At 47.7% G+C, this 27,186-nt stretch overlaps 2 protein-coding genes across 6 annotated transcripts in view; both read right to left on the reverse strand.

The window, feature by feature from the left end:
* The window catches only part of AGBL4 (AGBL carboxypeptidase 4), a 1,492,749-nt gene that overhangs the window by 199,471 nt on the left and 1,266,092 nt on the right, over positions 1-27,186 (reverse strand). The window lies entirely within an intron of this gene.
* The window catches only part of BEND5 (BEN domain containing 5), a 49,172-nt gene continuing 47,430 nt past the window's right edge, over positions 25,445-27,186 (reverse strand). For all 4 annotated transcript variants that reach the window (XM_027969859.3, XM_015091783.3, XM_042247766.2 and 1 more), the window contains one exon: positions 25,445-25,985. In XM_027969859.3, the coding sequence (XP_027825660.1) occupies positions 25,828-25,985 (158 nt within the window). In that variant the 3' untranslated portion in view covers positions 25,445-25,827. The remainder of the gene's footprint in view (positions 25,986-27,186) is intronic.

The following is a 27,186-nucleotide window of genomic DNA, read 5'->3' on the forward strand; positions in this document are numbered from 1 at the left end:
GGGTCAAACTCGGGCTGAAAATACCCACTCTGTGGAATACCGCAGGGATAGAAGATGATCCATACAAAGTCTTGTCAGTATCAAGTAATGCAAAAGTACTTCATCAGCTCTAAATTTCTATGTACATATAAAATAGTCATATAACTATCACTTTTAACCTAGCCCTTTTATAAGGGGCAATTTGTTATTCACTTCATTTGAGAAAAAGGAGAAAACAAAAGCACAGAGAGAGAGGCTTGGTGACTTGTCCCAACTCTTCTGGGTGGACCTCTACGTTGGAGCACTATGGTTGGTCCTCTGGTAAGGGACCACTGTCCTTTGCATCAGGGCACAGACACGAAGCCAGGAGAAAGCCCAGGGGAGCCCTGGAGCCCCGGCATGCTCCCATCTCCAAGTCCTCTGCCTTGCAGTTTCTTCTCCAGTTAGAACTGGACATGGAACAACAGACTGGTTCCAAATAGGAAAAGGAGTACATCAAGGCTGTATACTGTCACCCTGCTTATTTAACTTATATGCAGAGTATATCATGAGAAACGCTGGGCTGGAAGAAGCACAAGCTGGAATCAAGATTGCCGGGGGAAATATCAACAACTTCATATAGGCAGATGATACCACACTTATGGCAGAAAGTGAAGAGGAACTAAAGAGCCTCTTGATGAAAGTGAAAGAGGAAAGTGAAAAAGCTGGCTTAAAACTCAACATTCAGAACCCGAAGATCATGGCATCTGGTCCCATCACTTCATGGGAAATAGATGGGGAAACAATGGAAACAGTGACAGACTTTAGTTTTGGGCTCCAAAATCACTGCAGATGGTGACTGCAGCCTTGAAATTAAAAGATTCTTCCTCCTTGGTAGAAAAGCTATGACCAACCTAGACAGCATAATAAAAAGCAGAGACATTAATTTGCCAACGAAAGTTCGTCTGGTCAAAGCTTTGGTTTTTCCAGTAGTCATGTATGGATGTGAGAATTGGACTATAAAGAAAGCTGAGCACTAAAGAACTGATTCTTTTGAACTGGTGTTGGAGAAGACTCTTGGGAGTCTCTTGAAGAGCAAGCAGATCCAACCAGTCCATCCTAAAGGAAATCAGTCCTGAATATTCATTGGAAGGACTGATGCTGAAGCTGAAACTCCAATACTTTGGCCACCTGATGCGAAAAACTGATTCATCTGAAAAGACCCTGATGCTGGGAAAGATTGAAGGCAGGAGGAGAAGGGGACGACAGAGGATGAGATGGTTGGATGGCATCACTGACCGGATGGACATGAGTTTGAGTAAGCTCCAGGAGTTGGTGATGGACAGGGAAGCCTGGGGTGCTGCAGTCCATGGGGTCGCAAAGAGTCAGACACGACTGAGAGAGTGAACTGAACTGAACGGATAGATGAGCTCAGATGGTTGGGTCGGGAAGCAGAGCCGACTTCCTAGGCCCATCCCCAGCTGCATGGTTACTTCCGGTGGCCGAAGCGGAACCCTGAGCAGCCAGTCCCGGGCAAGCTCCCTCAGGGCCTGCGTGGTGAGCAGGGACAATGGAGTAGCCCCGTGCTCCTGGGACACCCCAATACCGGGGGAGCACAAGTGGCCCTAGTCAGCCTCCCCTCTCATCTGCCTCTCAGAGTGTCAGAATGAAGCTGTACCTTCCGGTGCCAGCGCTGGTCTGCGTAGCACAGCTGATCCTGCGTAGTGAGAAGGAGAAGGAAGAAGGCAGACAGTATTTGTGTATTGGCTGTGAGCCAGGTGCTGCCCCAGGCAATTCACAAACTTTCTCTCTTAAATAGTCACAGCATCCCCCACTCCCCAAGATGGATTATACCCGTTTTGCAGGGGAGAACATTACGGTTATAGAGGTTAAGTCACACTCCTGAGATCACGTGGTTGGCGAATGGGGAAGTAGAAGTTGAACTCAGGTTTGTCTGATTCAAAAACCTAGGTTCTTTGTGACCTCCGCACCCTTGGGCTTGCACGTGCTAGACTGGGGGGATCCCTGAATCTATCAGTCTCAGCATCCAAGGAGCTCTCAGGCTACTTGGGGAGACAGGTGAGGACCTATCACAGTTTTTCTCCGTGACCCTGGGTGGTTCCTGGAGTGAGCTCTGGGACACCCTGAGGCACCCTCCTCCCCAGAGAGCTCTGCTGACATTGCGGGAACTGGGTGTGTTCAGCTCCTGGTAAAAGAGCCGTCTTGTTTCTGTCCTTCTTACAGGTGCTGTTTGGAATCTGTTGCCTGATCTCACCTCCCTCCTCTGTGGAGGAGGCAAGTACAGACAGGCCTGTACTCATCGCAGGCTTGTACTCATTCATCGGGTAGCAGCTTTGAGACAGAGACTCCTGTGCCGAGCAACATCCCCTCCTCTTCTGTGCACATGCAGCCAGGTTGCGTTCGCCTCCATGGGGGTGCTGCACCTGACTGAGCCCTGGCGGGGCTGGGGGAGAAAGTGAAGGCCATGCCCTGCAGGCTGGTCTGCAGGCCCTCCAGGCAAGATTCTCACTCTTCCCTTGACCACCCTCTAGGCTGGTCTGCTCCCTCCACACCCCTGGCTCTGTTCTGGATCCCCTCATGCAGCCACTAAGCTCACTTGTTGCCTGGGCCCCATCCACACTGAGCTCTCACTCTCTCAGGCTCTGGCCTGTCCCCACGTGCTGCCGGGAGGCTTTCTGCCAAGCAGAGTCTGAGCAGGGAGGCTCCTGGTGCTCAAGGGGTCAGGACATGAGTCAGATGCTGGGGGTGCATCTGAATAGTAGCCAAGCCACTCTCTGGCTGTGTGAACCTGGACAAACCCAGTAGCCCCTTGGAGCCTCCATGTCCTCATCTGGAAAATGGGGATGATACCTGCCTTTGAGCCCACCTTACAGGTCAGTATGATGCTTAAATGGGGTCAAGACAGTAAGATGGCTTTGCAAACTGTAAAGTGCTGTTTGTGTCCATTGAGTCTTTCCTGTGGAAGGAGAAAGCAGGCCCCACATGAACTAGAAGACCAGGCCTGGCTTTGTTTAGACTTGGGGGTTAGAGTGGGGAAGAGATGGAAGTAGAGGGTGAACCCCAGGGGTAGCCCTGTTCATGCATCTCTGGCCTCCTTGCTTCTCCTGGGACACCTGAGTCCTGAGCACCTCCTGCCTCAGGGCTTCTGCACTGGCGGAGCCCACATCCAGATCTAGCGCCAGCCTCCAAGATACCCAAGTGCATGGTTTTCCCACTTCTTCAGGTATCTGCTTGGATCCATCTTCTTAGAGGGGTTTCCCTGATCACCTTTCCAAAATCGCACCTTCCACCATGGACCCTGTAGCCTTATTTCCTTCCCCTCAAAGCACTAAGCACAACCTACCATTACATGTCCAATTGTCCGTCTGGTTTTCTGTCTGTTCCCTCCATTAGAATATAAGCTCCATGAAGACTGGGATGTCAGTCCTCATACTCTCTGTTTAATACCCAGAGGCCAGGGACATTGTGGAAACTCCATTAAATACTGGTTAAGTGAGTGAATGTATCAATGAGTATATGCATCCATCTGTGAATGAACAAAGCGATTGTGTCCAACGTCTCCCACCTGAGTCCTGAGCCCTTACGGGGATGCAGTTCCCCTGGGCAGTGCAGAAAAGCTCCAGGGAACCATACCCAAGGCGGCCACGTTCCAGAGAGTCGGCGTCCACCGCAAGCCATCTCCCAGCTCCCCTTCTTGCCCTGAACCTGCCTGAAGGTGCCACTCCTGAACCAGCAAGAAGCTGAGCAGCACCACCAGGCAGGTGTGGGAACTTCAGCTGGATCTACCATAGCCAAGGGGCAGGGAGGGGCCTCCACTGAGACTCTGCCCAGGACCAGGGTGAGGGCCGTTCCTGCCTAGGATACACCTTGGGCCTTGACCTGAGGCCAGGAGGACTCTGGGTAGTGAGTGGGGTAGGAGAAGGGAAGTGGGGTCACATATTGCTTGAGGGAAAAGGCCCTTGATTGGCCCTAATCTCCTTCCCACTTGGGCTTCTCTGGTGGCTCACAGGTTAAAGTGTCTGCCTGCAATGCGGGAGACCTGGGTTCTATCCCTGGGTTGGGAAGATCCCCTCCAGAAGGAAATGGCAACCCTCTCTAGTACTCTTGCCTGGAAAATCCCATGGAAGGAGGAGCCTGGTGGGTTACAGTCCACGGGGTCGCAAACAGTCGACCGCGACCGCGACTGAGCGACTTCACTTTCACTTCCCTCCCACTGACTTGCTAGTGAGCTCAGGGAAGCCCCTCCCCTCGGGGCCTCTTGTCACTAAAGTGAGAGGAGAACGCAGTGACAATTCCTGTGCCATTGCTGACTTTCTGGAAGCAGCCAAAAGCCATAGCCCGAAGCCTGCCCATAGCTTCTCCTTCCATAAAGTTCCATCAAACACCTATTCTGTATGAACTAGGCTCTGAGAGAGGCTTTGTGTCTACAAAGACAGATTGAAAATACTGCCTGTTCATTGAAGCATTAGTATACACTGGTAAATGAGGGAAACAAGCTACAAAAGAGGGTGTCACTATTTCCGTGTACATCTTTTGTGGGTGTGTGCATAACAGATCTACTACAACAACAACCACATTGGATGGAAAACTGAAAAGATATATACTAATCTAATAGCTGTTTGAGTGGTGATGGTATTTCCTTTTAACTCTGGGTTTTTCTCCCCCAAATGTTTTTGTATTGCACTTAATGCTAGGAAAGATTGAAGGCAAAAGGAAAAGAGGAAGGCGGAGGATGAGATTGTTGGATAGCATCACCGATTCAGTGGAGATGAACTTGGGCAAACTCTGGGAGATAGTGAGGGAGAGGGAGGCTTGGCATTCATGGGGTTGCAAAGAGTCGGACACAGCTTAACGACTGAACAACAAATACTTTTCAAGTTAAAAATCAATAGAATGGAAGAGGGAGGGATAAATTAGGAGGATGGTATTAACAGATTCACATTGCTGCATATAAAATAGTTAAATAGTAAGAACCTACTGTATGGCACAGGGGAATATATTCAGTATCTTATAATAACCTATAATGGAAAAGAATCTGAAAAAGAAAAACAAATATGTAATAACTGGATCACTTTGCTGAACATCTGAATCATTGTAAATCAACTATACTTCAATTTAAAAAAATAATAAAAATTAATAGCAATGTCTAACCTATAATGAGTGCTTGCTGTCTGCCAGGCATTCTTCTAAGAGCCTTGCACAATTCACTAATTTAATCTTTGTAACAACCTCATGAAATGGGTCCTATTGTTATCCCATTTTAAATGTGAGGAACCAGAGAACAGAGAGGTTAAATAACTCTCCCGGTCACCCAGCTCATAGGTAGTGAAGCCGGGATTCAAGTCTCTACTTCAGAGATCTGACTGAAGAGGCTTCACCTTTACACCTTCACCACACGGCCCCAGTTAAGCAGCAGGTGCAACCTTGATGGAAAGCACTTCCCTGTGGGGGAGGGAGGAGAGGCAGAGCTGGGCGGCACGGGGCTCTGGGTGCTGAGGGTCTCCTGGGGAAGCCCTCTTTCTGCAGTGGGCAAGGACCTGGAGGATGCGTGCATAGGATGAAACAGACCTCTGGGCAGAGGAGGCATGTAGACAAAGGCCTGGAGGTGGGAACAGTCTGGGGCCGTCCAAGGAAAGGGAGGACCTGAAGGTGAAGGTGTGGGGCCTTGTGTTTGGAGGAAGGAGGTGAGCCATCGGAGACCAGGTACAGAGGGTTTTGATTGAAGGAAGAGGCTGGGCTTTGTCCTGGGGCAGTGGGGAGCCAAGGAGGGTTTCCCAGCAAGGAGACACAGGTCAGATGGGGTTTAAGAATCCCTCCGGGGAAACTTCTTTCTTTCTCTCTCCATCCTCTGCTCCTTTCTTTCCCTCCTCTTTCAACATGGGTGCAGGGAGCCCAGGAGACTTCTCACTCAACAGGCTTTCGTATCTTCCAGGCCATGTTCCAGGCCCTGCCCTGGGAAGATCCCAAAAGGACTAAGATTGAGTTCCCCTACCCCCTTAGCGATCTTACAACAGGCTAAAAGACCAATATTAGGACACAAGGCAGTCCTTAAAGAGATGTCTAAAACCCACCACCCCACCGGCCTACCTATGGAGTCCCTGTGCATTCTTCAAGATCTGGGACAAACATCACCTCCTCTGGGAAGGCTTCCCAGATGAACAGCTTCTCACACAGATTCCTCCATCTCTCCTCTGGGCCCTCCACTCCTGGCACTGTCTGGCCCCACTGCTCGCCCTTGACTGGAGGGCCTCTGGGCCCTGACCATGGGTGAGCCCCCTCCAGATCTCAGGGCCTAGCATGGGTTTGGCCCACGGTTGGCATCCACAGAGTCCATAGACCTCCCTACCTCTCATCCATCTTGCTCCAAAGTTCCACGCTGCAGCCAGAGTGAACTTTCTAAAATGCAAATCGGATGACGTGGCTCCTTGCTGGAACCCTTTGCACAGCTCCCCGGGCCCTGGATGTGCCCTGCCTTGTTCTCCAGCCCCATTTTCGTGGACCACTTCCCTCTCTCCATCACACTCACTCAGTCCCCCAGGTATCCTCCTTCCTCATCTGTGAGGCTCTCCTGCTTTCCACCTCTCGCTTCTCTCCAAATCCTAAGCCCTCCGTTTCCCACAACGTACCTTCTGCCCCAAGAAGGTGACCTCCTCCTTCTGTGAGGATCTAGAGGAAGCTCCAGCTCACACCCGCTTTCCACGTACCTTTCTTCTTTCACGTGCCAAATGTGTTAAATGTGTGCTGCGTGCCAGGCCCTGTGCAGATCACATCACATCCTGCAAACCACCCTGGGAGGCAGGGGTTCTCTGCACCTGGCCCTTTCCTAGCGTTTCCAGCCTCGCTGATTGCTGCTCTTTGTGTCCACGGGCACAACCCTGCCCTTTCTGCCCTCTCTGCCCTTTGCACGGAGTTTACTCCTTAGCAAAATGCGGGCTGAATCTCCCTCCTTGGGTTTGCTGAGTTGTTAACAGTAGTAGCAGTGATGGTAATAATAACACAGAGCACTGAGCACACTCAACTCAGGGCTGCACACACATTGACTCACTTGCCAGCCCCACTGTGGGCTGATCAGAGTGGCCAAGGGACTTGCTCAGCATCTAGTCTGTCCCAGGAAGCCCCCAGTGACTGTGGGCATTGCTGACTGCATCCAGCCAGGAGGAGGTATGTGAGACCAGAATATGCCAGGCACGTTCTGGGGAGGCACACAGACGAGCCTGGCTGGAGCTCAGGGCCCGTGTTTAATAAAAGATTAATGAAATTGTCAAATTGACCTTGTCAGTGTCTGCTCAGTCCAATTACGTGGATGTGCCCCCTGTGAATGGGGTTAAAATGGGAGCACACGGGAAAGAGACAGCGCTGCCCAGGAAACCCGGTGGGACAGTCATTCCTGCAGCCCAGCCTGCCAACCCACGCCCTACCTAGGACCCACTGGCCACCTTCAGGGCACCGTGTCCCCTTATTCTGGAGGAACGGCAGCCGAGCACTCCCTCTCCACCAGACAAGGGTGTTGGCACTCTTGGCAGAGGCCCATATTCTCTGCGCCACGATGCACCAGGAATGAGTCACATGGTGAGGAGTCCTTGAGGAGTCCTTGAGAAGTCCTTGGTCTGCTGGATGGGACAGACATGGAAACAAATACAATTCACCAAATGTGAGCAGTGCCCCAAGAGACGGCGACCCAGGGGAGGCACGCTTAGATGGACCTGGCACTCGGTGAGTTTCCTAGAAAAGATGTCACCTAAGGGGAGAGGTGGTCCAGGAGCTCACCCAGAAGACACAGATGGGAAGAGTGCAGGAGGGGAGAGCTGTCCTCAGGGGACAGACAGGCATCGGGCAGGAGGGCCCTGGAGGAGCAAAGCAGCTGGGTTGTGGGGACTGGGCCAGCAGAAGGCAAGCACAGAGCCGCTCAGGGGCCTGGAGGGGAGGGACTGTGGGTCACAGTGCAAGGGGAATGAGGCTCTTCCCTGGGGCCAGAGCTTCCCAAGGAATGAGCCCCAAGTGTCCCCCATGTGTAGGGATGCTTGGCTGTCTCTGGAAGAGTCCCACAGAGCCTGGCTGGAGGGGGTCAACTTCAAGGTCCTGAGGAAGACTCCGAGGAAGATTCTGGGCACAGAGTACCAGCAGCACTTGGTGCTGCACTGGCCCTTCCTGCCATCCTCCCCCTCGTCTGGGTTTGCTGAGTTCTTCCAACTGAATGGCCCTTCTCAGTTCACTGAGCAGGCTTGCATCCCTTTAACAACTAGACCGTCACTATAACACTACAAGATAGACAGTGTCATTATTCTCAACTTACAACTGATGAACTTGAGGTTTAGGGGGACCAAAAGCCCCCACCCAAGCCTTGTTCACAATGAGGCAAGCCTCATGTCTATTTTTCTGAACTAAAATCCTATGCTCATTCTATTACTACCTGGCCACCTTTGAGGGCTTTGCTGTCAAAGGTCTGTATAGTCAAAGCTATGGTTTTTCCAGTAGTCACGTGCAGATGTGAGAGTTGGACCATAGGGGAGGTTGAGTGCCGAAGAACTGATGCTTTCGCATTATGGTGCTAGAGAAGACTCGTGAGAGTCCTCTGGACTGCAAGGAGATCAAACCAGTCAATCCTAAAGGAAATCAACCCTGAATATTCACTGGAAGGACTAATGCTGAAGCTCAAACTCTGATACTTTGGCCACCTGATGCAAAGAGAGGACTCACTGGAAAAGACCCTGATGCTGGGAAAGATTGAAGGCTAAAGGAGAAGAAGGCATCAGAAGATAAGATGGTTGGATGAAATCACCAACTCAATGGACATGAGTTTGAGCAAACTCCGGGAGATGGTAAAGGACAGCGAAGCCTGGCATGCTGCAGTCCATGGGGTCACAAAGAGCTGGACACAACCTAGTGACTGGACAACCTCTGAGGGAATGCAAGATGAAGGCTGGATAGCTGGCATGAGCAGTCAGGAGAGACGGCAGATTCTGGGTGGCTCCTCACTAGAGAGCCATTACTTGTCTTACTTCATCAGAGGACAATGCTGCCAACTGCATTTCTAGGGCTCAACAAGGCCCCCAAATGTGAGACCCACATTTGGATGGTGCTTTTCAACAACGTGACTCATGTTCAGCTACAGATTCCTATAGGAACAAGTATTTATCTGTGGCCCTATCATACCGCCCATGGGAGGGCAAGCCTCTAGTCCCCTCCCGGTGAAGGACATCACCACCCACCTGCTCAGATAAGCCAGAAACAGGGGAGTCATCACGCAGTCTGTCTCTTCCCCCTCTCCCTTCCTACCAGCAAATCACAGTGGTGTAACCCTGAATATATATATCCATGCTGTCCTGCCCTGCCCACTCCTTCATTCCCAGAATCCCTGCTTTGCTCTGGTTCCCCCAGGTCTTGCAGGGACCATCCACTCAGCCTCTTCACTGTTTCCCAGGTGCAGTCTCAGCCTGTCCCACTCATCATCTATCATTCCACCAGAGTGGTCCCTCTGAAACACCACTCTGACCATGTCACTCCCGGGCTCAACACCCTTCAATGACTCCCTGTTGCCACCTGAAGGCAAAGTCCCCATGCCTGTTAAGCAGGCATGTGAGGCCTGCAGGCCTGGCGTCTCTGGCCCCCCATTACCCTACAGGCTTGTTTCTCAGCAGGCCCTACTCAGACCCTGCCCTTCAGGCCCCAAGCTGGACCTCTTGTGTTGCTGAGAAACCACCGAGCCTTTTCAGTTCCTCATTTATTTACCCCACCTCCACTTCTCCAACTTTGAGCCTCTGTTATATGAGAAGTCCTCTTTTAGTCATCACTCTCATGACACTTCATTTGAGGGTAATGTTCAAACAATACATCAGGATGGGAGAAATATAACGTAGCACAAGACGACGAGAGTATGCCTTGGGGTGGGATGACATGTGCCTGTTCTGGTCGGTGGTGGAGAAGAACACTTCTAATGAGGGAGACGAAGGCAAAGATCTGGAGAGTCTGAGGGTGGCCCTGTGGGATGTCTGTGGAGAGATGGATCCAGGGTCCCAGAACTTACCTCCCCCATTCTCCCTGCTTGTGACATCTTAGGCTCCTCCTGGGGCCCACCTGAGAATCAGCTCAGGCATCACCTCCTCTAAGACACCAAGGGTGATCAACCAGCCCTTCTTCTATGCCCCTCCAGTGCCCTACATGACTTCAGGCCCAGCTCTGTAACACTGAGGTGCTCCGGTTTTCTCTCCACTCACCCCCCTATTCTTTCATTCATCCATTCATTCATTTCTTGAATGAAAACTGCTTGACTAGCCCCCAGGGGCCGGTCCCTGCGCTGGAACGTGGAGTGTATCTGCCAATCCCTATCCCATTGCCCAGGAGCTCCTGGGAGGCAGAGAGGCGCCCTGCTGCCCTCCTCACTGTCCCTGCGCTAGCACAGCACCTGGCCCCAGACAGCTTTGGTGAGTATTTGCTGAGTGAATCAACATTTCAGATCGTTTTATTGGAATACTTCAGAGTAAATTTGGAGACAGGCATTCCCCTACTCAAGAGTAATTTAATAACCGCAAATGCCTTAACACAGTGGGGAGGTAAAAAGAAGGTGTGCATGTCCCTTATTGCTACAGGTAAAATAAATGGCATTTTTAATAAAGTGTCCCCATACAGCATATAGACTACGGCCTCATGATGAAATAAATATCGGCTGAAATTATGCATTGCAAAGCATACTTTTTCTGGTCTTTTGGTTATTAAATTTAATCACTTTTGAGCTGTGGCCCTACGCTTCTTCCTAGAGGCAGGTACACTTTTGATTAAAATGTGGGCCCCAGAGCACTTTCACGGGGGAAGGCTGAGCTACGTCCCCAGAGGAGCTGCAGCGGAGCACGCGAACGGAATGACAGGGCCAAGGCAAGCGCCACAATCTGCTTCTCTCTTGATGGATGTATTTATCCCCAGACAGAGTGCACACAGTCACGGCGTATGGAAATCGCACAATTAAGGCAAAGTCTAATTAGAGACTGCATATTCAAAATACAAAGGGACCTCTGAATGGCAGCCACTCTAGTGGGCTCTGAAACGTGATTATCTCACTCTACTCCTTGCTTCAGCCACTAGTCTACTGAATTACAGGAGAGGGTGGCGGGTGCAACTTGCTGCCCTAATGGATTTTCTGGGGACAGCTCTGCCTTCACAGCCCATGGAAACACCTAAGTCCTTGGAGAATAGCACAGGTTTGGGGAGCTACCAGACTGGGATTTGAAATTGACTCTGCCCATGCTCAGGCTTCCCTGGAGGCTCAGATGGTAAAGAATCTGCCTGCAGTGCAGGAGAACTGGATTTGATCCCTGGGTTGGGAAGATCCCCTGGAGAAGGGAATGGCTACCCACTCCTTATTCTTGCCTGGGGAATTCCATGGACAGAGGAGACTGGTGAGCTACTGTTCATAGGGGTCACCAAGAATCAGATACAGCTGAGTGGCTTATACTTTCACTTCACTTTCTGCCCATGATTACCGCTCCAGCCTCAGCATCCTTGTCTTTTTAATGGGCCGGTGACAAGCATCTCAAAGGGCCATGTAAGGGTATTGTGGGGATGGAGTTCCGAGAGGTCATTCACCAGATTGGGTCACATACACAGCCTTTGCCCCAGACCTGTCCATGCAAGTGAGAGGATGCTGTGCCTGGGACCAGAGTGGAGAGCCTAGACGGGGGAGATGATGGTCTCTTACTACCACATCCTTCACCTTCACCCTTCATCTGCTGGACCCAATACAGGCTTCCACACCTTTCTCTCCTCAAGTACCCGATGCTGCTCTGAACAATCAATTTTAGGTGTCCACAGAGGGTGCACACCAGGGATGAGCTGTTTCCTCTCAGTCCAAACAGTCCTCTAAGCACAGGTGGCCTGTGGATCAGGGATAAGGCACTGTTAGCAAGGTTGGTTAAATCCAGAGTTCTGGCCTGGGGTCAGCAATGCTCCCTGGGGTCAAGAGATGAATTAGAAACTGTCCCTGTCCTCAAAGAAGTCCCAGTCTACTCAGGAAGACAGACAGGAGGTGTGTGACATCAATTTACATTCTGACAACATCTTACAGTTCAAAATGCCTTTGAGGATTTCCCTGGCAGCCCAGTGGTTAAGAATCTGCTTGCCAATGCAGGAGACACCGGGTTCGATCCCTGGTCAGGGAAGATTCCACATGCTGTGGGGCAACCGTGCCCAGGTACCACAGCTACTGAGACTGCGTGCCTAGAGCCCGTGCTCCACAAAAGAAGTTACTGCAGTGAGAAGCCTGAGCACCGCAGCTCGAGAGTAGTTTCTCCTGCTCACGGAAACGAGAGAAAGCGCGAGTGTGTGTTTGTGCAGCAATGAAGACCCAGTACAGCTAAGAAATAAATAAATAATTAAGTAAAGAGAGAAAATGCCTTCCATCGATCCCTTGTTTAATCGTCCCATGAGTCTGTGGAGGGGAGTTAATGCCAAGCCCCAGAGGACTCTAAGCGTCAGGCCAGACTACACTCCAGGTACACGGTGTGTGTCACAAACCCCACTCCCATCACCCTCCAGGGAAAAATATATGTATAGAACTTTTTTTTTTTTTACTTTCTGCTCTTTTCTTTGGAGGTCTTTTTTGTTTGGTTGTTTTGAATAGTTAAGATGTTTCAGAAGCATCTTTTGCATTCCTTCCCATCCCCCAGTGCCCTGATATGCTGGGCTGTATTTTTTCCTGCCCAAGTTTTCTGACTGTGCCTGCACACTCGTCTGTCCATAAAAAACCTATAGGATCATTTTGCATTATTTAGGATATTACATACCTAACCTCAAACTCTTAAGTTCCATTCCACCACTTGCTTTTTTGACTGCACATTACGCTTTTGAGATTTATTTGTGTGATCCATAGGGATCTGGTTCACCTTTTGCTATATGGCATTTCACTCTAAGAAGAAAATCAGCATATATGCATGCGTGGTGTGTGTGTGTTTGCGCGTGTGCACGTGCACATTTGCATACACATGTGCACAATTAACCTGTTGTTGGACATTGGTTTCCGCTCCTTCTTCCATCCCATGTTGCTTTACAAGGAAATCTTGCACATGGAGGTGGACTTTGAACATGGCTAGACTCTGACCCGGGGAGGAGGAACACTCCTCTTGGCCACATGGGGCAGGGTCTGGCACCCGGCCGGCTCCATCAGTGCTGATTACTGGAAGGCATGGAGGCTGTGATGAAAGAACAATGGACTTGGTCTCAGAAGGACCTGGGTTTGAATCTTGATCCTCTCACTTACTAGCTGCGTGATCCAGTGCAAAAATTCTAACCTCTCTGGGCTGCAGCGTCCTTATCAGGAGAAATAAAGAATAACACTTAAATCCCTAATATTCTTGTTGCAATGATGAGTTACATGAAGTCTTCAGTGTGGACACTAACACACAGGGGGAGCTCAAGAACGCTCATGGAAAGATTCCTGATCCCAGGCAGATGGTAGAGGCATTGGTGCACTACTGTCAGCTTCCTTCTCACTCTGAATAAGAAAGTCTGGGTCAAATGCTCAATCTTAAAAACAAAAGAAAAATGAAAAAGAATGAAAGAGAAAGAAAGAAAACAAGCCATCTTAAAGTCATCATTTGAAACCCAGGAAGCTGCCTCCAGATCTGGCTGGGTTTCTTTCCCATCTGTGCCTTTGACTGGCTGACACTGGAAATCTGGACAGGGTGTACTTGGTCTTGGACCAGGCTCCCTAAAGGGCAGTCCCAATCCTACAAAGGCCATCTGTCCTCCTGGGCCCCATGGGAAGCAGCACCAGGCTGGGCTACAAAGGGTTAAATTTCTTCCTTCCTTAAGACTTGAGCCAATGAGGTTTTCTGCATAAATGGCCTATAACCATCTCCCAAAGCTCCTGAGCTCAGAAAAGTGTGCAAGTCAGCAAAATGAAAATAATTTAAAGGGCCACTGGGAAGAAGAACTCCAGCCTCCCTCCTGCCCACACTGATAATCTCTCAGTAGTGGTTCACATTTTTCACACTCAGGGCCAGGAATTCCACCCCCCTCCCCCAGCAGTTTTGGGAAGGGATGTATCCCAGGCTGAGATCTGCTGCCTCACAGGAGGGAGGGGAAAGGGGAACAGAAGGACGTCAGGGATCCACCTTCCCACCGGGAGCATTTTGTGTTTCCAAGCCCTGCCCTGGCCATCACGATGCTGTGAGGCCATGGCGGCTTCAGAGGCTGGTGGAGCAGGCACAGTTGTGCATGCGTTATAACTAAGGACACTAAGGCTCATAGAAAGGAAGTGCCAGGCCCGCCCACAGCACAGGCAAGTGAGATGCTCTTGGTCCTCTTTGCTTTTATCATGCAGAGAGGGTGGGCAGAACCTGTTAATGAGCACCTACTATGTGCCTGCTATGTGTGCAGTGCTCTATGCAACAGCCCTAAAATGCTGTTACTCATTTTCCATACCTGATAAATCTGAGGACCAGGAGATCGAGTACCATGGTCAAGGTCATGCCCCTGAAAAGCGCTGGAGGAAACTCCAAACCTGCAGCCTCGTTCATACCCACACCGTTTCCTTGGCACCGAGGAGGTGTTTAGGGATGACCTGACACGAGACAAGCACAGGCCTGCAATCTGCACCCTGTCCCTGGACACATCTCATCTCCCCCCTCTCCTGGAGGGAGGTCTGCCACCTCTCCATGAGCTGAGTCCCCACCAGGGCCTGCACAGAGAGGGTCCAGGGCATAGACGGTGCATAAAGACCCAGTGGCCCTGGGCACTCTCCGTGTGGATGGCTGCAGGATGCTGCTCACAGCCTGATTCCCACCTAGCAGTGCCAACACTTCAGAAGGAAGGAGAGTGTGCAGCCCCCACTCCCACCATCTCTCACCTGGGTTATTCCACAAACACCTTCGACTCCTCTCTCTCCGTGCCTCCACCCCAGTCACCACACTGCGGCCAGTGGGATCCTTCAGCACCTGAACTTGGTCCCCAGAGCCCAGCACCTCAGCCTGGGACCAAGGTGCTCCCAGGATCCCAGCCCTGCCCACCTTGCCAGGCGGCTCCCTCAATACCAACCTCATCTCCACTCCTTCAAACGTCTACCTTCTTCTATCTCTTGCCCCTTGTTCACATTACACGGTGCCCACTATGTGTCAGCTACTGTTTTAAGTGCTTAATAGAAATTAACTTAATGCTTATAGGAACTGAAATTTCCATTTTATGGAGGAAGAAACTGAAGCCCAAACCAAATAAATAACTTGCCCAAGGTCACAGAGCTGGTAAGTGGTAGATCCCCGAGTCAGACCCAAGAGGTCAGATTCCTCAGGTTTGACCTCTGCCAAGTCCTTTCTTCCTTTCTTGACAGTCTGATGACCGTCTATCCTAGGGGAACAAGACCAAGAAGGTCTCATAACACCCTCTGAAGGACTTTTTTCATCCCCCAAGTTCTTAAATCCTCAGGTGGAAAGAATGGCTCTGGTCTCTGGTTTCCCGCAGCTCTGGTCATCAGGGGCCAGGATTCTAGGCAGCACCCCATTTCATCAGCACCGGACTCTGTGCCAGGCCTGGGACTCAGAGATGAACACAGTGGGCCTGCCTTGGAGGGCTCACAGTGAGAAAGACGACACACAATGATGATGCAGGCTGACAAAACCAACAGAGGGCATGAGAAGGTGCCACAGAGCAGGGGAAGGCGGCCCCACCCAGGCCAGAGAGGAAGCGCCGAAGACTTCCTGGAGGAAGAAGGAGGTGGTCACGGACCAGAGGCAGCTGCGGAAGGTTCACACAGAAGAAACAGCTTGGGTCCACGAGTGACCTAAGTTAACACATATCATGGTCCTGAAGACACCAGGCACTGGAGCCACTCTAGTTCCTTGCCAGTCCTGGCTCCTCCTGGTCACAGCTGCGCCATCTTGGGTCAATTACTCAACCTCTGTAAGTTAGTTTCCTCATCTGTGAAAAGCAGGTGGTCAGAGTATCTGCTTTACAAGGTTGTGTGACAAATTGAGCACCACAGTAAATGCTCAATAAATACTAGTTAATTAAACAAATACTGTCCATATCTATATCTCCTGCACCTAGCATGCAGTAAGGGCTCTGCAAAGGGGTAGAGAGATGAATTTGCACAGTCCAGCCTTCAGTTTGCTGACAGTCTCAGGGAAAGAGGCAATTAAATAGACATTACAATGCAATGCTCTGAGTGTTAAGATGCTAGAAAGGCTGGGACCGGGAGAAAAGGAAGGGAGGAGACCTGGAAAACTATAGAAGGGAAGGAGTCCGTCTAAGAAGTGGTGGGAAAATGTCCTTAGAGGAAATACGTGCACTGAGTCTTCAAGCCAGGGGGGGGATAGGTTTGCAATAGTTAATGACCCAGGCATGGATGAATGCCCATCTTGAAATAAAAGTGAGGCTCCAGGTAGACAGGACAGATTTAATGTCCCACACTTCTCACACTCCTTAGACCCCTCCACTCCTGTGCAGGGCCTTCCCTAGGGGCTCAGACAGTAAAGAATTTGCTGCAATGCAGGAGACCTGGGTTCAGTCCTTGGGGTGGGAAGATCCCCTGGAGAAGGGAATGGCTACCCACTCCAGTATTCTTGTCTGGAGAATTCCGTGGACAGAGGAGCCTGGTGGGCTACAGTCCCTGGGGTCACAAAGAGTCAGACACGACTGAACGACTAACACTTTCACTTCACTTTCAGTCCTACGGCAGGGGTCCTGGGCAGGGCTCCCTACCCGGTGCTGATCTCAGCTTCGCCATGAAGCCTCCCCAGGCACACCACTTCTCCGTGCCACATACTCGATCTGCCTCCCCTGGTCTACATTTTCCTTTTCTCATGGCACTAATCGCCTTCAACATTCTCTTACTAGGTTTACTGTTAGTCTTCCTACCCACCGCATTCCACTCCCACTAGAGTTTAAGTTTTTCTGTGTTTGTCGTCACTGATATGTCTCAGGCATTTAGACTAGTGACTGACACTTAGTAGCTATTCAGATATTTGTAAAATGACTGGATGATTCCATAATTACTCATGGAGGAACTTCCGGATATAGATGTTGGTGAGGTTAGAATACTGAATCTCCCTCCCCATTAACTAAAGAAATGGATATGTGACCAGACCCTTGGGTACCAGATCACAGACGGCCAAGAGGGTGCATTCTGGGATGGTGGAAAGGGTTTGGAGCCACAGTTGAGATGTGACTTCCTGGTTGGACCCAACCAGCAATGCCTCTTGGAGTGCTGGGCAAAGACTAGATATTCAACACGTTCAAGATGAATGAGGCGAGAGATGGACTAACAGACAAATCATTTCCTCACGGCTATTCTCATCCTTATGGTATAAACTCAACTGTTACGTCTTAGAGGTCTTCCCTGATTACATGCAGGTAGAAGAGCCCTAGTTACGCGAATAATCCAGCTCAAAGAAGGTAATTGGTGAGTAAAAGTGGGGTCTTCAGTGGAGGACCACATGGTTCTTTTCTTTTCAGTGACCTAAACATTATTATTGATAACTTGGTGAAGATACAAAAGATCATATTTATATACTATAAAACTGGGAGGAAGAGAAAAGCATAAAGTGAAATTCCTTAAGAGTCTCAAACACGCCAACATATGTACTGACAATTCACATAGGAAGAAGTTGATAAAGTATTTTTGTATAGAAAGCGAATTTCCCAAACTTCTTTTAAAATTCCAGACATTGGTGAAGTTGTGAGAAATTGGCACATGCGTGTCCACCTTGCTTGAGACATGGCTTAGCCTTTTGGAGAGCAATACAACAAGCATAGATATAACAACACCATAGAAAAGACTGTGAAAATGTTCTTGCCCTTTAACCCAATTGGCTCACTCCTGGAAACTTAAGAAACAAACAACTATGAATGATCACGACGGCGTTATCTCTAATAGTAAGAAACTACAGTGAAGAGATGAGGTCATCGTAGCCCAGTGCCTGGAAGGGTATTAAAATGGTAGCTACACGCACCAGGCGGCAGAGGGGGAAATGTCTGTCATGTGATGTGAAATGAACAAGGCAGGATCCTGGGAGGCTGGCTGACTGCCAGGAGCAAAGAGGTGCTTCTTCCCTGGACAGGCAGGAGGGGCGCCTAGCAGTGAACGCGCAGTTGGTCTAGGTTTTGGGGATTACGGCTGCATTTTCTTTTTTGGCTCTGGCTTTCCTTAAATTTTGTTTTGTATTTTAAACACAAATGGAAAAGAAGATCTCAACCAGCTGGAATGTTGGGCCCAAACCAATAAGATGAAATGGAACTGGGATGCATGTGAGATCCTGCATTTCATTTCAGAAATATATTTAAGAACACATGATTGAGGTGAGGAGGGTATACATAGCTGCTAAGCTGAAGAAGGGAAGAAGAAAAGGGAACAAAAAGAACCACATTTACTGCAGCCCAGAACTGGGAGAGTGAGGGCTGTAGGTTTGGCATGGCAGGCCAGTATTTTTACTGAAAAAACTGTATAACAGATAAGGTGACTGCAGCTATCAAATTCAAGGTTAGGACACACTAATAGAGACATGCCATTCAGGAGCCAGAAATGACAACTGGCTCCTACTTAGTACTGGTCAGACCCTTTTCAGAGCATCTAGTCCTGAACCCCAGGCTTTGTGGCACATCTGTGAGAGAGCAATCAGAATGGTCCGAGTCCTTAGGATTAGGGAACTAAGAGATATTATGCCCAGGTGCATTACTCACATTTTCTTATACAGCTCTACATACAACCCTGTGAGACAGGTATGATGGACCACAGCCTTGTCTAACTCAATGAAACTATGAGCCATGACTCACCTAGAGCCAGACACCCTGGAATGTGAAGTCAAGTGGGCCTCAGGAAGCATCACTAGGAACAAAGCTAGTGGAGGTGATGGAATTCCAGTTGAGCTGTTTCAAATCCTAAAAGATGATGCTGTGAATGTGCTGCACTCAATATGCCAGCAGATATGGAAAACTCAGCAGTGGACACAGGACTTGAAAAGGTCAGTTTTCATTCCAGTCCCCAAAATAGACAATGCCAAAGAACGTTCAAACTACTGCACAACTGCACTCATCTCACATGCTAGCAAAGTAATGCCCCAAATTCTCCAGGCCAGGCTTCAACAGTACGTGAACTGTGAACTTCCAGATGTTCAAGCTGGATTTAGTAAAGGCAGAGGAACCAAAGATCAAATTGCCAATATCCACTGGATCATTTAAAAAGAATAAGAGTTCCAGAAAAATATCTATTTCTGCTTTATTGACTAGGCCAAGGCCTTTGACTGTGTGGATCACAACAAACTATGGAAAATTCTTCAAGAGATGGGAATGCCAGACCACCTGACCTGCCTCTTGAGAAATCTGCATGCAAGTCAGGAAGAACAGAACTGGTCATGGAACAACAGACTGGTTCCAAATCAGGAAGGGAGTACATCAAAGATGTATATTGTCACCCTGTTTATTTAACTTATATGCAGAATACATCATGCAAACTGTCAGGCTGGATGAAGCACAAGCTGGAATCAAGATTGCCAGGAAAAATATCAATAACCTCAGACAGGCAGATAATACCACCCTTATGGCAGAAAGCAAAGAAGAACTAAAGAGTCTCTTGATGAAAGTGAAAGAGGAGAGTGAAAAAGTTGGCTTAAAACTCAACATTCAGAAAACTAAGATCATGACATCTGGTCCCATCACTTCATGGGAAATAGATGGGGAAACAGTGGAAACAGTGTCAGACTTTATTTTCTTGGGCTCCAAAATCAGTGGAGATGTTGACTGCAGCCATGAAATTAAAAGATACTTGCTCCTTAGAAGAAAAACTATGACCAATCTAGACAGCATATTAAAAAGCAGAGACATTACTTTGCCAACAAAGGCCTGTCTAGTCAAAGCTATGGTGTTTCCAGTAGTCATGTGTGGATGTGAGAACTGGACTATAAAGAAAGCTGAGCACTGAAGAATTGATGCTTTTGAGCTGTGTTGTTGGAGAAGACTCTTGAGAGTTCCTTGGCCTGCAAGGAGATCCAACCAGTCCATCCTAAAGGAAATCAGTCCTGAGTATTCACTGGAAGGATTGATGGTGAAGCTAAAATTCCCGTGCTTTGGCCACCTGATGTGAAGAACTGACTCACTGGAAAAGACACTGATCTGGGAAAGACTGAAGGTAGGAGGAGAGGGGGAGGACGGAGGATGAGATGTTTGGATGGCTCCACAGACTCAATGGACATGATTTTGTGTAAACTCTGGGAGTTGGTGATGGACAGGGAGCCCTGGAGTGCTGTAATCCAAGAGTCAGACATGACTCAGTGACTGAACTGACTGAACTGAGACAGCTATCATAGTCTCATTTTTAATGAGAAAACTAAAGCTAAGGGAGATTGAGAACTTTTTGAAGGTCACATACTCATAAGTGGCAGTCAAGATTTAGGCTATCTAAATCCAGGGCTATCTAAATCCAGAGTGTTCACTCTTTTTTTTTTTTTCTTTTTAAAAATTCTTTGATTTCTGGGCATCACTTTTATTTTGACAAAGATTATTACCATGCCTGCATTTTATTCTGATCTTCTTCTTTTTAAAAAAATCTTTTGGCTACACTGCACAGCATATGGGATCTTAGTTCCCTGACCAGGGATTGAACCCACACCTTCTGCATTGACAGCACTGAGTCTTAACCACTGGACTGCCAGAGAAATCCCCAGAGTCCTCACTATTTCCTGTGCAACCTTCCCTAGGTGGGAAATGGCAGAATGGAATTCGAGCTATTTATTAGACCACGAAGAAACAAGATTGCCTTCTTCAACTCTGCAGAGGGCTATGAGCAGAAGCATTCTGCGTGACTTCAGAAGAGAGAATTTGAGTGGCCTCAGAAGTTTCAGTCGAGTAGATTTTTAGCTCAACAGAAAAACTTCTTAGTGATGGCAATAATTGGATGGACTCTTTGGTAGGAACATGAATTCTCCATGCCTGGAGGAATTCCAGCACATTCTGGAAAGGCATTTGCTTTCAGTAAAGAGGAGATCTGGATGGAGGACCTTGACGTTCACTTTTGACACTTAGGTTCCACGAGCCTATGAAGCTGCTTGGTAGAAACTGATTCATCCCTTCAATAGAAGATCTGTTGATATGTCTATTTGCAGATATAAAAGTAAAAATATGCCCACAGTAAACAAACACATTGATCCAGAGAAAACTATCTTCAGAAAATGAAATCAATTCTGCTGGAAATTCTTACAAGTTAAGCTTTCAGTTTGTATAAACAAGAAACCAAATTCTGGAGAGATGTGCAGACTCAGAAATAACCAAAGGAATTAGAATGAGGTACCAATTTTCACTGTTAGGTTGGCAAAATAATTTAAAACATGGTCATGCCCATTATATGTATCAAGAGTGACAAATTTGCTACTCCTTTTGACCCAGGTAAAATGAACCTGAGAAAATGACAGAAAATATAAAGGGGAAATCTAGGCACACAAACATCTTCATAGCTGTTTTATTTATAAACAACCTAAAAATTCAAGGAAGGGCAGTGGGCTGGCTAGTGGCAAGGCGGAGGCTGGGGTTGGCAAACAGAGCTGGAAGGTGGACTGAGAGCCTAGTTGCCCAGCACAGGGAAAAGCCCATGAGTGCTGAGCACTGTGGGATGAGCACAGGATGTCTGGAGAGCCAAAGGCAGGTTTGGAAGCCAAGGTCACTGTGTAAGAGGTCAGAGCAGGTCAGAGACAGGATAGGCACACACACAGGTGAGGACTGAAGGGGTGTGAGGAGAGGAAAACCAACATTAACACTGGTGGCCATTCATCCACTCTCGTTGGGTACCTTAATTACATCCTCAGTCCTCCTAACAACCCCCAAACTAGATACTACTTTCTCTAGTTTACAGATGAAGCCAACATTCAGAAAGCTGCAGGAACTTGCCTCAAGTGAGGTACCAGGTGTTAGAGTTGGGACCTGACCTCAGATGCACTGAACTTCTAAACTCAACCTCATTCCATTACTGCACTGACCCAAGTATGCAGAGAGGTCTTCCGTGGACTGGCAGCCCTGTGGGTTGGCCCCACAGCTGGCCAGGTGGCTTACCCAACTGTAGCTTGATGGCCATTCCCTGTGTGGATGTCCGAACTGATGCCTATACATTTCATGGAGCAGCAGGGAAATATGTTAAACAGAAAGGGAAGGATATAAACTTGATCATATGCCACTACCACAGGTATGTAAAATACTCACTTATGCTCTTGAACGAAGGATGAGAAGAAATACAACACAATGCTTGCATCTTTGCAATTTGGAATGTTTCCCCTATTTTCACAAAGATTTCTATAACGTGCTTTTCATTTCTTCATAATTTCCAAAAAAAAGTCATAATTTAGAAATGCATCTAAGAAACCCATGGGCACAGAACAGTCATTAATACTGTTATTTACCTCATCTAGAAAGTAAAAATAAGTCACATCTTTCTGTTTGGTCTGGCAACAGAGAACCTGTGGCTGGGGCTTCTGAAGACAGGGCCCAGACCTCATCAATTCAGGCTCTGCCAACCCAGGGTTGACTGTTCTGTCCTGCACATTCACTCTCCTGTCACAGGAAACAAAAGGAAGAACCTAAGTGTAAAAGCAAGGGGAAATCATTGACACCTACACTGAAAGTCACCTTCCGCATCATGGCCAAGCACTTGGTGAGCATGGAAGCGTAACTTTGGACAAAGTTTGCGGGCAGATCCTCAGCTATTTAAGAGGAAATTTATTCTCAGTTTCAAATATTGCCAGGCACTTTAGAAGGTGCATGTCTTTTTACTTAGGAAACATTCTTGCTCCTTTGTTAAAGCAGGGCTTCTAATGAGCCTACTAGACTGGCGTTATTCAAAACTGGCCTGGTGTGTGGTGTGCATGTTCAGTCATATCCAACTCTTTGCGACCCCCTGGACTGTAGCCAGCTAGGCTTCTCTGTCCATGGGATTTCCCAGGCAAGAATACTGGAGTGGGTTGCCATTTCCTACCCGGGGAATCTTCCCAACCCAGGGATAGAACCCGTATCTCCTGCACTGGCAGGTGGATTCTTTACCACTGAGCCACTGGGGCAGAAATTGGCAGTAGTGTTAAAATACGTTTCCAGCTCTATCCCAGAACTACTGAATCCAGCTCTCTAAACCAAAGCCCAGAAATCTGCATTTTAAGTACCTCAGCAAATTCTTAAGATTGGGCAAGTGTGGGAAACTCCCTGCTACGTGAAATGAACTTGAGCTTTGTGTACGTATTTGAATGCAATAAAACTATAGATCCTCATGGATGGTACTTTCATTTCCCATCTCTCCAAATGGCTTGAATTAATGAGATCAATTTCCATTGATTGGTTACTGATGTTGGACCTCTCTTAAACATGCTCTGAGATTACATGGCTAGATTCTCAGCCCAGACCATAATATTCCACTCAGCTTTCAGTGGAAGTGTAAGGGCAGATTTTGCCCAGACCTGGATTCTGACTCAGCTGCACCACTGACAAGTCTGAGACCCTTGCCAAAAAGTTATTTAACCTTTTCTGAGCTCATTTCCTCTTTTGTATGAATATAAGAATAGTGTCCCTGCCCTCATATAAGAGTCACAGTGCATCAGGTATACAATAGGTGCTCAAAAAGTCTGTCTAACTAGGATATAAAGACACCTGCCCCACCCATCCAGACTCCCCATCAGAAACAGCTCTTAAGTCCTTTCTTCTCACATTCGTGTCTAATTCTCTTCTGCCTTACAAGCTAAAGACCAATAACATCTGCATGGCTCTTTGAGACTCATTTCCCAGATATTAGCCAGCTCATTTTCCAGATATTACCCAGATTACTTTCCACAACAGTGCTGAGTTAGGAATCATCACCTCCACTTTAGAAGAAACGAGCTCCAGAAGGGTCAAGTGACCTTTCGAAAAGTGGTAAAAGTCATGATGTGAACTCAGACCCCACAGTCTCTCACAACCTTGTTCTGTCTCTGATGTATAAGCTGTACATTACCTAAAGCACTTCCATGTCACAGCATTTTCAACATTTATTTCCATGACTCTCGCCACACTCTCAATAAAAGTACCTTTAAGCAGGTATCATATCATATTAGCCTGTGTAGGGAAATGCACGGAGACTCTCAGTGTCTGTCAGGCTTCGGGAGCAAAGGGGATAAGCTCAAATATGATGCATGCTTTTCCCCAGCCTCGCATGCATTCCACACTACTAATGCCCCAGCTGCCCCTGCCATTTAAATGAACACATCTTAATAACAAGAATTTATTGAATTCTACCAAGTGTCACAAACTCTACTTACTTAATCAATTAACTTATACTAGACACTTAGAAAAGTCCTGGCACATATTAAGTATCTGTTATTGTTGTTATTATTATTTAATTATCCACCTGGCCTGTGCGGTATGCATTATTTTCCTCATTGTACTGCCAAGGACTTTGAGAAGTTAAGTGCATGGTCCAAGATCACATTGCTAGTCTGTGGAGAGCTGGGAAAACACCATAAAAGGAAATTCACACTTATACAACCTATTAGCAAGCATATATTTCATATTATTTTATATACTAAAATTATTTCATATACTAAAATAAAACTTCTTACAAAGGTAGCCACATCCACTATTCACCCTAGTGACCCTGAGCTTTTGCTTATAGACCACCAATGATCTAATGGTTTAGTGGATAAAGCATTAGAGAAACCAGACGCCAAAGTTTTCCAACCAACGCCTAAAAGTCAATAACCAGAAATGACTGCCAGTATTTATTGTGCAGCACACACACACGCACATATGTGTGCGTATGTATATGTGTGTGTGTGTATGTATATGTGTGTGTGTGTGTTGCTCAGTTGTGTCCGACTCTTTGTGACCCCATGGACTATATAAATTCCATGAAATTCTCCAGGCCAAAGTCATGAAGTGGGTAGCCATTTGCTTCTCCAGGGGGTCCTCCCAACCCAGGCATCGAACCCAGGTTTCCCACATTGCAGGCGACTTCTTTACCTTCTGAGCCACGAGGGAAGCCCGGTGCTGACTTCGTAGGCACAGGCATTACAGAAAGGAAGGGCAAATCAACAGGAAGATCAAATGTGGTTTGCTTGATTGTGCACCAGGCACTTTAGAGACGCAGGTACTGAATGAGATACAAATTAGGCAACTTGAGAGATCACCTGAGATACAAGATAGGATAAATGAACTGACACCGGGTGATGTTGCCTCCAACTTCCTGAAGGTCACCCTGAACCACATCTAACATTACCATCCCCTCACACTCTTTTACAGATTGACTCAAATTATCAGGGAAGCTGAGTCTCAGATCACACTGAAGGAGAGGTGACTGGACAGATCTGTCCTCTGAGGTAAGAGAAAGTAATCTGCTTCAAGACAGCCCTTCAGATCTGCAGACAGCAGTTACATCCATTATGAATTTTCTTTCCTTCAGCGTGAATGTTCTGCCCCTCAAAGGACACTGGTCAGGTCTACTGTACACTTAATATCCATCCTTAAATAAATGAGGATAAAGAGTGTCCACAGCAAAGAATTAATGAAGCTTTATTATAGAACAAAATAGAGGAACAAAGATAGAAGTCCTTGAATGGTAAAAATATCAGCTCAAATTCTTGGCCGAGTGATAGGCAACTCAGAGTCACTTCATCCCCTTCCGAAAGGACAGGATTTTCACCATCCCCGGAACAACTCTGGTGCCAGGTTGCTGCCTGAATCTCAGCACATCCATCTGCGGTCTTTGGAGTGAGAAGTCCAAGTTCAGAACAGGCCGGCTGACCCCAGAACCCTACTGGCTCCTGGCCTGCGCACCACCATGCATGGTGGGGTCTGATCTGGACAACACCATCGCCCGCAAATCACACGCCAAGCAAGGAAAACGAGAAGGCTTTATGAAAAATCCAAAGTTTATTGCAAATTGTATTTTGCTTCCCTTCGCTCTTCATTTTTACAGGATTTATTGATATCCATGATTTTTTCACAGATGTACTTGTTGACTTTGGAGAGTCTCTGTGCAATTTCAGTTTCATCCACAGTTTCTTGTGCTATTCTGTCGTACAAACACTCTAGACAGGGAAAAGAAACAAGAAGGCCAAGGATTAATGGTGCACTCAAGTACATATCTTTACGGAAGAGAGAGGAAAATGTGCCTCCTGACATACTTCCAAAGTGCCAATTCACAAGGCTGGCACGGCTTCCTTTTAAAATTTTCAACACAAAATGTACTGAGAAAAGAGGTCTACACTGTAAATTTATACTTTAAAAATTAAGATACAATGCCTATGTGCCCACTCCCCTGCTTAACGGGGTCCCTCTGAAGCTCCCAGACACCCCTTTCCCATCCTACCCTCTCCTCGTCCTCACCAGAGGTAACTGCTCTCCTGAATTTCTTTTTCATGTTAACACATACGCACACATCTTTATGCAGATGGTGACTGCAGCCATGAAATTACAAGACACTTGCTCCTTGAAAGAAAAGCTATGACAAACTTAGACAGCATATTAAAAAGCAGAGACATTACTTTGCCAACAAAGGCCCATCTAGTCAAAGCTATGGTTTCTCCAATAGTCATGTATGGACGTGAGAGTTGGACTATAAAGAGAGTTGGACTATAAAGACAGCTGAACACAGAAGAATTGATGCTTTTGAATTGTGGTGTTGGAGAAGACTCTTGAGAGTCCCTTGAACTGCAAGGAGATCAAACAAGTCCGTCCTAAAGGAAATCAGTCCTGAATATTCATTGGAAGGACTAATGCTGAAGCTGAAACTCCAACACTTTGGCCACCTGATGCGAAGAAATGACTCATTGAAAAAGACCCTGATGCTTGGAAAGACTGAAGTCAGAAGAAGGGGACGACACAGGATGAGATGGTTGGACAGCATCACTGACTTGATGGACATGAGTTTGAGCAAGCTCTGGCAGTTGGTGATGGATAGAGAAGCCTGGCCTGCTGCAGTCCACAGGGTCGCAAAGAGTCGGCCATGACTGAGTGACTGAACTGAATGACTGACACACCTTTAAATAACATATCATCTGCTCTTCCCCTGTTTTGACCTTTTACAGTGTCTCCCTACTCTGTATATCCATCTGACTTTCTTTTCACTCAGTGTTGAGAGTTACCCACGCTGAAGTGTGAGTACAGCTACAGGTCACTTATTTTCACTGATGAGCAGTGTTCTACTGTCCGACTAATCCACACGGACTGACCCACTTTACTGTCAGTGAATACTTGGATTGTTTGCTGTGTTCTGCAGTTATAGGCACT

This window comes from Ovis aries, chromosome 1, assembly GCF_016772045.2.
Source record: "Ovis aries strain OAR_USU_Benz2616 breed Rambouillet chromosome 1, ARS-UI_Ramb_v3.0, whole genome shotgun sequence".
Lineage (NCBI taxonomy): Eukaryota > Metazoa > Chordata > Mammalia > Artiodactyla > Bovidae > Ovis > Ovis aries.